At 42.7% G+C, this 14056-nt stretch overlaps 1 protein-coding gene across 4 annotated transcripts in view; it reads left to right on the forward strand.

The window, feature by feature from the left end:
• PSTPIP2 (proline-serine-threonine phosphatase interacting protein 2) overlaps positions 1 to 14056 on the forward strand; it is an 84284-nt gene that overhangs the window by 34416 nt on the left and 35812 nt on the right. For all 4 annotated transcript variants that reach the window (XM_075993485.1, XM_075993483.1, XM_075993482.1 and 1 more), the window contains exon 3: positions 12465 to 12542. In XM_075993485.1, the coding sequence (XP_075849600.1) occupies positions 12465 to 12542 (78 nt within the window). The remainder of the gene's footprint in view (positions 1 to 12464; positions 12543 to 14056) is intronic.

Consider the following 14056-nt stretch of genomic DNA (forward strand, 5'->3'; position numbering starts at 1 on the left):
ACTTCAAAACCACAGTGTAAATAATATAATTAGCCAAAGTTCATGTAAGGTGATCTAGATAGCTGACAAGCTGGTTGAAGCCCATTCTTGTCTGTGGTTATCAATCCCCCTTAGTTAGACTTTAACACCTGTGCCCACTCTGCAAGTGCCTGGATCTGGCTGTTAGCTTACTAGTCAATCTTCTTGGGTGGAAAAGAGGGAGTGTTCCCTCAGAGGAGGAGGAACAACAGCCAGCTTCATGGGGCTGACAGTGGACGAGCCTCTCTCTGTCCATCCCTGCTAAGACACACGTGGTAGAGTTCTAGGTCCTCTGCCTGAGGGTTGTTCATTTCAGCACCTGCACCCACTGTGCAAGCCCGTGCATCCAGCTGTTAGCTTAGTGGTCCAGTTAGCTTCTACCTGAGGTTTGTTTATTTCAGCACCTGCACCCACTCTGCAAGCCCGTGCATCCAGCTGTTAGCTTAGTGGTCCAGTTAGCTGCTACCTGAGGGTTGTTCATTTTAGCGGCTGCACACACTCTGTAAGCCCGTTCATCCAGTCTCAGCCCTGTCTCCTAGTCTCTTACTCTAACAGTAAGAGGGAAGCAGAGCCTGATTCAGAGACCAGCAGGGTGAGGGAGCTGTGGGAAAGTTGCAGGCAGATCATGGTGCTCCCGAGGGTGCCAGGGTTTGGTGGTCCATGGGAAACTGGCATGGTTTAAAGGATTTTCTTTTCTTCTTCTTTTTTCTTTTTAAATGGATAAGATGTTTCCAAAAAAATTCTATGCTTAATGAGTTACACAAGTTTTGTGGAAAATCGTATTCTTCCAGAAGATTCCATTTCCCAGAGGTTCTGGAGGAAGGAGTGCTTTAGGAGGACTTTGGGCCAAAGATTAGAATTCTTGCTAAGACTCAAATTAATGAACGGGTTCTATTTGTCAGGCAGTAAATGAAAGGCTCAGAACTTGGAGACACAAATATCAAAGTGTTTTCAATAAAGTCTCTACACTTTCTACTCAAAGGAAGATTGGATAATGATCAAGCTTATCCACACTGGTTGCCCAGCCTGCAGATGGTGAGGCCTGTCTCCTCGAATCGCCCCAAGGGTCCAGAGGACCTGGCGCTCTGCTACACATGGTCATAGCAGGGGTGGACAGAGAGGCTCGTCCACTGTCAGCTCCGTGGAGCTTGCCGTTGTTGCTCCTCCTTTGAGGGGAACACTTCCTCTCTTCCGCCCGAGAAGGTTGACAGTGTTGACATGTAGTTACAATTTTCTTTTTATGGACACTAACAGCGGCCCTCCTACTTCCTTTAACAGTGCTGGGACAAAGTAGCAAGTAAATAAGAGTCTCCCGAGTGTGCCGGGTCTAGAGATTACAGAACATTCCTTGCTTTTTGTGTCCCTCCTCCAGTTATGGCTTCTGTAGATTTTCTCCTGGGGATGAAATGGACTTGCCATCCATCCATAGAATGGCCAAGGCTTTGGCTCTCCAGCAGGACCATCCAGGGAGTCCCCTGACACAGTGGGGTTTGGTGGTGTAAATCAGTGGCTTCCACGCTTTTTTGAATGTGACCTTTAGTAAGAGATACATTTTATATAGCCACCCAGTACACACATGCATACACAAAAGTTTAATAAAACAGGACTACCCTATTATTTTATTCAATCTTATTTAGTTAAAAAATGCTGGGCATAACCCATTGAATTGATTTATGATTCATAAATGGGTCATGACCCATAGTTTGAAAAACACTAGTCCAAATAGAACTCATAAGCTAAGATCTCACTTTTTAAATGTTTCACAAAAGTATATGAGAAAGAGGAGGAAATAATTGGAAAATAAAAATTATTGAATATTTATATTGTATTTCTAGTATATATTTTTTCCCCATGAGTTTCATAGCAAAAGAAACCAGTCCCTTGTTCTTTGACTTTGGGGAGGAATTTGCCAAAGAATTTGGGGAAGGATTAGGTCAGAGTGTCAGATATTCCTGCCTTGGGTGTGGGGACAGGGCCCCTTAGCAGGTGCCTGCCAGGGCTTTGGGCTTCCTTTCCTGGTGGTATGATCACAGGAAGGAAGCTGCTGTCACTGAGGGGTGTGTGTTCCTTTACTAGGTCCTATTCAGGAATAGTTTATGTGAAGAAGTGCAGTCTTCTTCAGGTGTGGGGCACAGCCTTTCCTCTAGTTCTCATAGGTGTGGGATGCCTGTGGGACCTGGGACTTGGTCAATTGCATCTGGACCATAGACTGGTGTTGCTGAAACAGCCTCTGAGGCCTTGAGCATTATTTTACTGAGCTGCTGTAAATTACACGTGGAACCCTGAGTATCTGAGGTTCATAGATATGAGAGGTGAAAAACACACAAATACAGAGGCAAAGATAATAGTAGTCTGAGTAATATGATTTTGGGTTCATCAAGTTCAATATACATAAAACCTTTTTATGGCATGTGGCTAAGCATGCCCTATATCTAATGTGGTAGTTTAAGGACCTCCCAAAATGTCAAAGTCCTAGCATGGACCTCTCTGGAATTTCTGGTAGTTCCACCTGCCCAGGGAGCAGAGGGGAGGGGGGAGACACTGTACCTCCAAGGTGAGCTCCCCCGATGCCTCCCTGACCCCCTGCTCTTCCTTGGATGGAACCCAAGACTGTGCCATTCATGCCGCATTTTACCTCCACTATGGAAACTAGGAAGTATCCTTTTCCTTGGGCATACTTGGACAGATTGTAGTAAATCCACCTGTACTCATATGGGGGCAGACAGAACAGTCACCCAAAAGCAGTGTCATTCCATACGCTGCTCTGTAGCAGGCAGGAAGACTGCCTTTTTGCCATATTATCACTGATCTCTGGGCCATGTCTCCATCCATGCTTTCTAGCTGATCAGGCCCTATCCCAGGATGGCTTATTGCAATACTGCAAGTAATAGAACAGAGTAGCAAACAATTCATCAGTAAATTGTACATTTATTTAGTTTAACCTCAGATCTGCTGGAAAAGTACCATGTTGTTATAGGTTATGGTGACAACCACAACCAACACCTGAGTACCCACATAATAATAACCACATATTGAGCATTGGCTGTGGGCTGTGCTAGGAGTTTGGTCTCTGTATTTCTATTACCATAACATTGAGGTTTGCACATCCCTTCGACATTTGTATACACTGCACAAGGTATTATTAGTACCATTTTATTTGCAGGAAAGTGTAGCTTGGTAGATGCAATTTACCATGGGAATCTAGAAAGTGACAGAACCTAGCTCCAGGGGGTCTCACACAACTGCTATGTTGATGACTCGTTGACTCTGGGCACACAGGCAGGTGGCTTTCTGGGGGGATGTGCTTGTTCTCAGCACAGAGATGTTTTCCCCCCTCCCTTTTATGTGTGTTACATACATTCTCACTCATCACACCCATTCTCTCTGTTCTAGCCAAATGGGCTTACTAGTGAGCATGCTGTGGGTGTCTCTGCTGCAGCATCCTTACTCCGGCATTTCCCCCACCCGAGTGTCCTCCTTTCTTCTTGATGCCTAAGTCCACATCACATCTTCCTCTTTCTTTTTTCTTTAAAGGAAGCATTCTGCATAGAGCTTCAGTCTGAAGTCTTCCAGTTGGTTAACAATTAGGCCAGGTGCAGTGGCTCACGCCTGTAATCCTAGCACTCTGGGAGGCCGAGGCGAGCAGATTGCTCGAGGTCATGAGTTTGAAACCAGCCTGAGCAAGAGCGAGACCCTGTCTCTACTATAAATAGAAAGAAATTAATTGGCCAACTAATATATATAGAAAAAATCAGCCGGGCATGGTGGTGCATGCCTGTAGTCCCAGCTACTCGGGAGGCTGAGGCAGGAGGATCGCTTGAGCCCAGGAGTTTGAGGTTGCTGTGAGCTAGGCTGACGCCACAGCACTCACTCTAGCCTGGGCAACAAAGCGAGACTCCGTCTCAAACAAAACAAAACAAAACAAAACAAAACAAAACAAAACAAAACAATTAAAACGAAGCTTTCTTGTCACTGGTAGCCCAAGCCCATGGACTTTCCCACCCCTAGACCCCCAAGTGGGGCCAGACATTACATAATAAGCTCCTGATATGAGCAGGATTTGAGAAATATAAAACATAAGGATAATCATACCTCAGAGGGTAGCTAGGATGATTAAATGAGATTATATTAGTAGCTGCTGTTTATCGAAGCCTTACTAGATACAAGCTACCATGCATCTTGTATATATTATCTCATTTAATTCTCATAATAACCCTGTGTGATAAATTTTATTATCCTTATGTTACAATTGAAGAAACTGAAGTTCAGAGAGGTTATGTGGCCTAAGGAAGGCTAATATGGAATAGATCTCATTTCAAACCTAGTAAAGTAGGGCCTTACAATCTGTGCTGTTAACCACTACAGAGGGCCTAGTACACTACCAGGTATATCATAAGTAGTGGGCAAATGGTACTCATTACTAATATTGCTATTCTAAGTCTGAAGGGTAGGCAGGGAATATATCATTAGCTCTATTTTACAGATGGCAAAACTGAGGTTTAGTGGGGTTTAAATGACTTGCCCAAGATTACAAAATCTGTAAGTAGTAGAGCCTTGACTTCTATTAACCTCATGTCTGATGGTTTTTCCACTTTATTTAATGTCCTTCTGAGAAGGCTGGGTATATCCCGTGAAAGGGGGTTTCAGCAGGAACTTGGCAGCCAGTTCAGTTCTCTAATTGTGTGTTGTAACAGGATCCTGAGGGAAGGAAGCATGCTGGTGGAACCCCTTTACCCACAGAATTCTTTACCACTTATAGATGAGTGGTTACACCTACAGACTGGGGCAGCCGTCCCCAACTTTTTGGCACCAGGGACCAGTTTCATTGAAGACAGTTTTCCCACAGATGGTGTGGGGACAGTTTCAGGCTGATTCAAGTGCATTACGTTTATTGTTCACTTTATTCCTATTATTATTCTATTGTAATATATACTGTAAGCCTGCCATCAGATGCAGCTTAATTGTCACTTGCCACTCACTGACAGGGTTTTTTTTTTTTTTTTTTTTTTTGAGACAGAGTCTCACTTTGTTGTCCAGGCTAGAGTGAGTGCCGTGGCGTCAGCCTAGCTCACAGCAACCTCAACCTCCTGGGCTCGAGCGATCCTTCTGCCTCAGCCTCCCGAGTAGCTGGGACTACAGGCATGCGCCACCATGCCCGGCTAATTTTTTTTATATATATATATCAGTTGGCCAATTAATTTCTTTCTATTTTTGTAGTAGAGACGGGGTCTTGCTCTTACTCAGGCTGGTTTTGAACTCCTGACCTTGAGCAATCTGCCCATCTCGGCCTCCCAAGAGCTAGGATTACAGGCGTGAGCCACCGTGCCCGGCCACTGACAGGGTTTTGATATGAGTCTGCAAGCAATTGATTTATTACAGTCTCTGCGCAGTCAAACCTCGCTGCTAATGATAACCTCTTTGTATTTGCAGCCGCTCCCCAGCACTAGCATCACCGCCTCGGCTCCACCTCAGATCATCAGGCATTAGATTCTCATAAGGAGCACGCAACCTAGATCCTTCACATGCACAGTTTGCAGTGGGGTTCATGCTTCTATGAGAATCTAATGCTGCCATTTATCTGACAGGAGGCGGAGCTTATGCAGTGATGCGAGCGATGGGGAGTGGCTGTAAATACAGATGAAGCTTCCCTGGTTTGCCCACACCCACCACTCACCTCTGCTTTGTGGCTCCATTCTTAACAGGCCACAGACTGGTACCCGGTCCGTGTTCCGGGGATTGGGAAGCACAGAATTAGGGGAGCCTCAGCCCCAGCACCTCAGGACTCTGTACCCTTCCATATGAGCTCCAAACATCCCATGATCAGCCTGCCCTGGCTACAGCTCTGATTCTGAGATCCTCACTGTGGGTCAGCTATTTCTCAGGATATGTGTACAGACTTACCAATGACAGATTGCCAAAGTGGGAATGACAGATTCCCTTGGGCATTAGCAGCCTGTGTCAAGTTACAGTCAAGCCATTATGGACGATATTAGTTTCTTAGGGCTGCTGCAACAAATTGCCATAAACTAAGTGGCTTAAAATAAAAGAATTTATTCTCTCATGGTTCTGTGGGCCAGAAGTCCAGAATCAAGGTGTTGGCAGGATCATGCTCTGTTGAAGGCTCTAGGGCAGAATGTGTTCCATGACTTTCTCTTAGCTTCTAGTGTCGCTGGCAATCCTTGGCAGGCCTTGGCTTATAACTGCACAACTCCAATCTCTCCCTCCATCGTCATGTGGCATTCTTCCCCTGTGTCTTCACCAAGGACACCTGTCATATTGCATTAAGAGCCCATCCTACTCCAGTATGACCTCACCTCAACTAATTACATCTGTGATACCCCCGGTTTCCAAATAAGGTCACATTCTGAGACACTGGAGCTTTGAGACTTCAGCACATTCTGGGGGAAGAACACCCATAGCATGTGCCCAATAGAATGGGCTGGAAGCTGGGACCTACAAGGGACATAAAGCACTGGGATAAGAGTCTAGACACTTGGGTCCTCTAATCCTGGATTCTTCAGTAGCCAGCAGTGATATTAATCAAGGGCCTAGACCTTTCTATGTGCCACTTTTCTCATCTATAAAATAAAGGGATTGTGCTAGATGTTCTGTAAGAGCCTCTCAGGTCTAACAACATGGATTTTTCCAAGGAATTTATAATTCGGCTGAGGTGCTATGATTGGCATATACAGTAAAAATGAACACAATAAATAAATATCATGTTTTATGGCAGAAGGAGTTCATCCTATATACCCACTCTGATTTGGGGGCTGCCTCAAACACTGGGTGGAGGATCACCCTGAAGCTGCTTTCAGGCCTGATGGAAAAGGCCATATCTGACGATGTTTGCCATGGGCTGTTGAAGAGAAGATGGCAGATGGATTGTTCCTGGTTTGGCAAGTCGGGTGGGGAGAGCTCAAAGTGAGCTGGGGTTTTCAAGGAAGGCTTTGTGAAGAAAGTGTAGCCAGCTGAGTGGTAGGAGGACGAGTATTCCTTCTTCTGTTTCCTGTACTGTTTTGACATTTTCACCTGGCCCTTGTTACATGATAAATAAACCAAAGTATTGGTTTACATCTCTCTCCCCCATTAGAATACGAGCTCCACTGGGCAGGTCTCATGTTTCAGTCATGCCTGAGTCCTTTGCACCTAAAATGTGATGCCAGGCACGCTGTGGATGTTCCATAAATGACAAATCGATGGTCAGACAAGAGGGAATATTTGGATACGTGGTGGAAGGGTGATCTAGGTAAAGGCCCTGCTATTCAAGGGAGATTTTTGCAAAGTCCTGGTGTTTCCTTCACTGGCCTGTAGCCAGTGGACCCGCTGCTTCCTGTTTGCTGGGGAAATACCCTCTCCATCTCGGTGGTTATTTCCCTAGTTTCATGAGAATGAGGCTGTAATTTCACTTCCTTTAAAGCTACTTCTTTTCTCCAAAGAGCACACCATTGTGCTTGCTGGAAGTGATTATTTAGCAGTTGCTAGGACTTTCCATGGGGAGCAGATGCTGCCTAGGATATGGTCAGATTCTAACATTCATTCTTCTTAATGTTAGAAGAAAGGGACTGAGTAACTTCTCTTCCTGGAAACCACAAAAGATTCACAGGAAATTTTAATAGATTTAATTTTTTTTTTCTTTTTTTGAGACAGAGTCTTACTCTGTTGCCTGGGTTAGAGTGCCATGGCATCAGCCTAGCTCACAGCTAAAAACTTCAAACGCCTGGGCTCAAGCAATCCTCCTGCCTCAGCCTCTGAGTAGCTGGGACTACTATCATGCCTGGCTAATTTTGCTATATATTTCTAGTTGGCCAGTTAATTTCTTTCTATTTTTGGTAGAGATGGGGTTTTGCTCTTGCTCCGGCTGGTCTCAACTTCCTGAGCTCAAATGATCCGCCTGCCTCGGCCTCCCAGAGTGCTGGGATTACAGGTGTGAGCCACTGTGCCTGGCCTAATTTTGAAAGGATAAAATACATGTACACCTAATTTTTAAATTTTTTGTGTAGACAGGTTCACATTATTTCACCCAGGCTGGTCTTGAACTCCTAGCCTCAAGTAATCATCTCACCTCGGCCTTCCAAAAGTGCTGGGATTACAGTTGTGAGCCTCTTCGATTGGCCCATTATATATTTTTAAAAAATGAAAATGGCCTTAACATAATTTTACATGTAAAAATATTAAATGTTCATTGTAGAGTGTCCTACATTTTTATATAGATACAATGAACAGGAATTCAGAAAGGTGGAGATAATAGGTAGGGAGTTAAATGCATCTTTTTCTATAACTGGAGTCAGTTTCGGTGCACTTCACTTTACATTGTCAAGAACTGGCAAAAACTTTAGAAATAGAGTCCAAGAACAGAAGCCTGAGAAGAAACAGGATTCTTGCTCAAGTTATAGTACTGAGCACTATATAAAATCAGAAGGGTGCCATGTGCAGAGGTGCAGTGGCTCACGCCTATAATCCCAGCACTTTGGGAGGCCAAAGAGGGAAGATTGCTTGAGCTCAGGAGTTCAAGATCAGAAGGGAATGAAGGAGAATTCACTTGCATGGTCTCAGCACAAATAGAGAGGGCTGCCCTCAGTACAAGGAACAAAACAAAGGCAAATGGCACAGCCATGCAAACAAGTGCACCCCAGCCAAAAAAAGGAGAAAAGAAAGGAAAGAAGAAGATACCAAGTCAAAGACAATGAAAGAACCAGATCCCATAACTCAAGAATAGACAGGCAAAGCCAATCCAACATCCGGATAACTGATCCCGAGTAGCAATTTTCCAAAGAGAGTAGTGAAAGCATTCAGAGATATAATACAAGAAAAATTTCATGAAATTGAAGAGCTAAATAGATCTGAAGGGCACCTTATAAATCAGAAAACACTGATACACAGTAATCAATATTGAGTATGATTACATAAGAATCAACATGAACATACATCCTGGTGAAGTTATTGAATTAAAGAAAGAATTCTTCAAGTATCTAGGAAGGAAAAAAACAAATTGCTTATATGAATTATCAGGAAAAAAAATTGGGATGGCCTCAGGCTTCTGTACAATGAGAAGCCAATGAGACAAGTTCAGCCAAGTTCCTAGGGAAAGTTTAAGAACATTCATGACACCAGCGAGGCTGTCATTCAAATAGAAAGGCCACAGGTAAATGGTCCCCCATATGAAAGAACTCAGAGAATACTGATCCCCTCCCTACTTGCTGAGCCATTTTGGCAAAAGATTCTGAAGTGATGAAATTCAGCCAACCAAGAAATGAATCAAAATTAAAATCTTAGGGATGAATAGTTATGGTAACAGACTGTTGTTGAGCCTCAAATCTATTTTATTTTATTTTATTTTTATTTATTTATTTATTTTGAGACAGAGTCTCACTTTCTTGCCCAGGCTAGAGTGAGTGCCATGGCGTTGGCCTAGCTCACAGCAACCTCTCAAACTCCTGGGCTCAAGCGATCCTCCTGCCTCAGCCTCCTGAGTAGCTGGGACTACAGGCATGCGCCACCATGCCCGGCTAATTTTTTCTCTCTATATTAGTTGGCCAATTAATTTCTTTCTATTTATAGTAGAGACGGGGGTCTCACTTTTGCTCAGGCTGGTTTTGAACTCCTGACCTCGAGCAATCCGCCCGCCTCGGCCTCCCAGAGTGCTAGGATTACAGGTGTGAGCCACCACGCCCAGCCAAGTCCATTTTAATAAATAGTTAGGACTAAGTAACTGGAGGAAATATGATGGGAGAACAGAATGTGTTATACACCAATGAAGCAAAAATAATGTGAATAACAATATGGAGGAGGTAGAGGAACAACAGCACAAGGACAGCACACTGTCAAACAGCTAAAGCTGTCTATAAATAAACAAATAGCTAAAATATTTTCATATCTCCATCCTCTTAATTTTCATAAACTTTTTTAACCTAAAGATCTTTTAGGAACTAGTATTTCTGGTGGCAAAGCAACAATTATTTGAAATTCAGCAATTCCTTCAGCTTCACTTCAGTTTCCTTTTCTTCTGTGAAATTCAAGTGAAATCAGGTATTTCTCTATTTTTAAAAAGCATGTTATGTATGCTGTCATTCATTTAAAAATTATTTGTTGGTTTACCTGTTCATCCATCCTATCTGCACACCTGCATAGGGAAAAGCCCATTACTGTCATCACCAAATGTTAATTCTAATTTTTTTTGGTTGGTGGAATTTTGGATGGTTTGCTGTTTTCTTCTTTGTACTTTTCTTTTTGCATAATGAGCATGTACCATTTTAACAAAATGGATAAAGTCATTATTTAGAAAAGACAAATGACAGAATGGAAGAAACTTTACAACATATGTAAAATAAGTATTATATACATAGCACATAAAGAACTTCTACCAAATAATAGGAAAAAGGCAAAATGCTTAGTTAAAAAGTTGGCTGGGCCGGGCGTGGTGGCTCACGCCTGTAATCCTAGCACTTTGGGAGGCCGAGACGGGCGGATTGCTCAAGGTCAGGAGTTCGAAACCAGCCTGAGTCAGACCCCGTCTCTACCAAAAATAGAAATAAATTAATTGACCAACTAAAAATATATATACAAAAAATTAGCCGGGCATGGTGGTGCATGCCTGTAGTCCCAGCTACTCGGGAGGCTGAGGCAGTAGGATCGCTGAGCCCCGGAGATTGAGGTTGCTGTGAGCCAGGCTGATGCCATGGCACTCACTCTAGCCTGGGCAACAAAGTGAGACTCTGTCTCAAAAAAAAAAAAAAAGAAAAAAAAAAAAAGTTGGCTGGGTCAGGCATGGTGGCTCACACCCGTAATCCTAGCACTCTAGGAGGCCAAGGCTGGGGGATAGCTTGAGGTCAAGAGTTTAAGACCAGCCTGAGCAAGAGCAAGACCCTGTCTCTACTAAGAATAGAAAAAATTAGTTGAGTGTGGTGGCATGTGCCTATAGTCTCAGTTACTTGGGAGGCTGAGGCAGGAGGATCGCTTGAGTACAGAAGTTTGAGGTTGCTGTGAGCTATGATGACACCCCTGCACTCTACCCAGGGCGACAGAACAAGACTCTGTCTCAAAAAAAAAAAAAAAAAGTTGGATGATAACTTATAGAAGAAGAAATGCAAATGAGCAATAAACATATAAAGTAATGCACAACCACACCAGAAATCAGAGAAATGTAAATTAAAATAAGAGATTTTTTTTTCCTTCAATCCCCCTCCTCAGACTGATAACAATTAAAAAAGATAGTTAATATCCAATGTGGGTGACTGTTTCTGGGAGTGAGCGCTCTCATACACTTTTTGTGGAAGTATATAAATTGAGAAGGTTGTTTCGGAGGGCAATTTGGTGCTACTTTTCAAAATTTAAAATGCATATCCCTTTGACCTAGTAAATTCACTTTCTTAGATTGCTTAAAAAAACACTCTCATAGGTGCCCATGGATATATATATATGTTCAAGGATGTTCATTTAGCTTTTTTTTTTTGGTGGAAACAACTCAGGGGGCCCTGTACTATGAAAAACTCCATATTATGAACACAGTAGAGTTATATGTACTGATAAGGAAGGGTCCATACGATGTATTACTAGGTGAAAAACAGAACAGCAAATAATACACTGATCTCAACTGCACAAACAGAGCATTACATACGTGTGTGTGTGTGAGATGCAGGCATGTAAGTGCAGAGAAGAAGGACTGGAGCGATAACTACCAAACTTGCCACTGGGTGCCCCTGGGGAGCAGCGGGGCCTGGACAAGAGCAGGAGGGGCTGGTACGTTTCAACTCTACACCTTGCGGTGCTGGAATCTTTTATAGTGAGAATTTATTATGTACATACATTTTTAAGAATCTGAAGAAAGCAAGCAGGGTAGATGAGTCTAAATCACCATAAACTAATCATGTGGTCTGGACAAGGCTGGGGCTGGGACCTAAAGTGGGGTTGGTGGCAGAAAGCAATGGGGAGAGGGGGAGGCGGAGAAGGGATGCTGGGTGCTTGAGACGACCCTGCAACACTGGGGAGCAACCGCTTGTTCTTGTACGACACGCTGATTGCAGAGTTTCTATCCTGAAATTCCCCGATCTTGGGTACAGTTTGGCTGTGAGTGCATTGACTGAATGAAGAGCTCTGTAGGATGGTAAAGGGTATTCTTAGAAAAGATGGAGGAGGGTTGGGCCTTAGGGTGCGGCATTTAATGGAAGTATCTCTCATTCCATTCTCAAAGTTCTCAGTTTTGCTGTAATGTTCGTGGAATGTCCCTGTTAGGGACTTCTAATCAGAGAAGACCACCTTAGTGATGAGGACCACTGGCCTTTTTACTGTTCTTCCCCATTGTATAGAGGAAGTTTTGCATTTTAGAGAACGGTGTGATATCTGAGCCTCTACTGTCAAAGGTGCGGGTTTGCTTTCCAGGGGAGTGCACTGTGTCTTAGCCAAGAGTCAGCTCTGAGAAGGACCCACAACCCTCTCTCCTGTCCCCCTAGGGCAGCAATTGAAGAGAAATACGGCAAAGATCTGCTCAGCCTCTCCAGGAAGAAGCCATGTGGACAGTCTGAGATCAAGTAGGTGCCATGTCTCTTTCTCATTTCCAGGTTGGCTAATAATGCCCAGGATGCCCCATTACTTTAGCAGAGTTGGCCGGGAGGTTGAGGTGTGTGGGCTGAATTTATTTTTATTTTTTTATTTTTTGATATGGGATCTGGCTGGCCTCAAATATGTGGTCCTCCCATCTTAGCCTCCTGGCAGCTGGAACTATAGGCATGTGCCACAATGCCAGCTTGGAAAAAATTTTAATTTTTTTTCTTATTTTCAACTGTGAAAAATCTAGACAAGCAGAAAGAAGGCTAAAATGGACTGTGAAGGCACAACCCATTATTAATATTTTCTAAATTTTACTTGCAGTCTTTTTATAATAAACGTTTCTATAGGTAGGGTTATATTATGTATGATTTTATATTAATACTAGACATTTAATAGGAGTTTTTCATTATATATGTATACTTATAAAATAATATGTATTTTAGATAAGATTACTATAGAATTATATATAAAATATAAAATTATATATGTATTTTACAGTTTATGAAAATTATGAAAGACTGTATCATTTTATAGTTCTCACCACTAATGTGAGATTTCTGTGCCATAACTATTTATTCTTCAATCATTCATCAAATACTCTGAGGACACAGAAATGACCAGGACATGGTGCCTACTTTAGGAGTATACTCTCTCTTATTCAGGGCTGGCTTTCTGGGCATTAGTAAGGAACCCACACTTAGAAGGGCTTCATAATTGGTTTAACCCTTTGCACTCTGATGTCAAGTGTGACTCGACATGGTTAGCATTGGTTATAGAGATTAAAATTACTCTTTGAATGTAGCAATAATTTGAAATATAAAAAAATCCAAATATATAAGTTTGTATGAAAAGAAACTCCAGTTTTTTATTCTACTGCCGCGCTTTGTAAAAATCTGGGGTATTTAAAAAATTAAATCCCGAGTAGAATAAAGGAATCGAGAAAAAAGCAAGCGAGTGCAAAGGGTTAATGTTCTGCTGTCACTGTTCTGAAATTTGAATAATTTAGAAACAAAGGGACTCACATTTTCATTTTGCAGTAGGTCTCTATGTAGCTAGTCCTACTCATATGGAAATTTTAGATTCCTTCCCCAACTTGAGGATGTTAAAGGAGGCTTGGGAGAAGTAGGTCAGGCTCTCTTTGTAGACCTGATCACATACCATAACTTACCTGCACACTGCTCTTGCTGTGCTACAAACGTCTGAAGAGATGCCTGGAGGTCCCTTTCCCCTCAGAGGTCTTCATGGGGGCAAAAGGACATCTCTTGCTTCTAACATATACGTGCACACGCGCACACACACACACACACACATACACACGCTCATATACTCATCCAAGACTACAAAGAAAGGTATTGGATTATTGAGAAGGAGGAAAACATTGGGAGATCGTGAAAATATTAATAGTTACATAAACCTAAAAAACTTTCTTATCCTCAGACATAGGACATTAGTACAAGAATTTGTTTATTCATGGTTTAATTATATTTTATTTTAT

The sequence above is a fragment of the Microcebus murinus genome, chromosome 17 (genome assembly GCF_040939455.1).
Source record: "Microcebus murinus isolate Inina chromosome 17, M.murinus_Inina_mat1.0, whole genome shotgun sequence".
Taxonomy (NCBI): Eukaryota; Metazoa; Chordata; class Mammalia; order Primates; family Cheirogaleidae; genus Microcebus; species Microcebus murinus.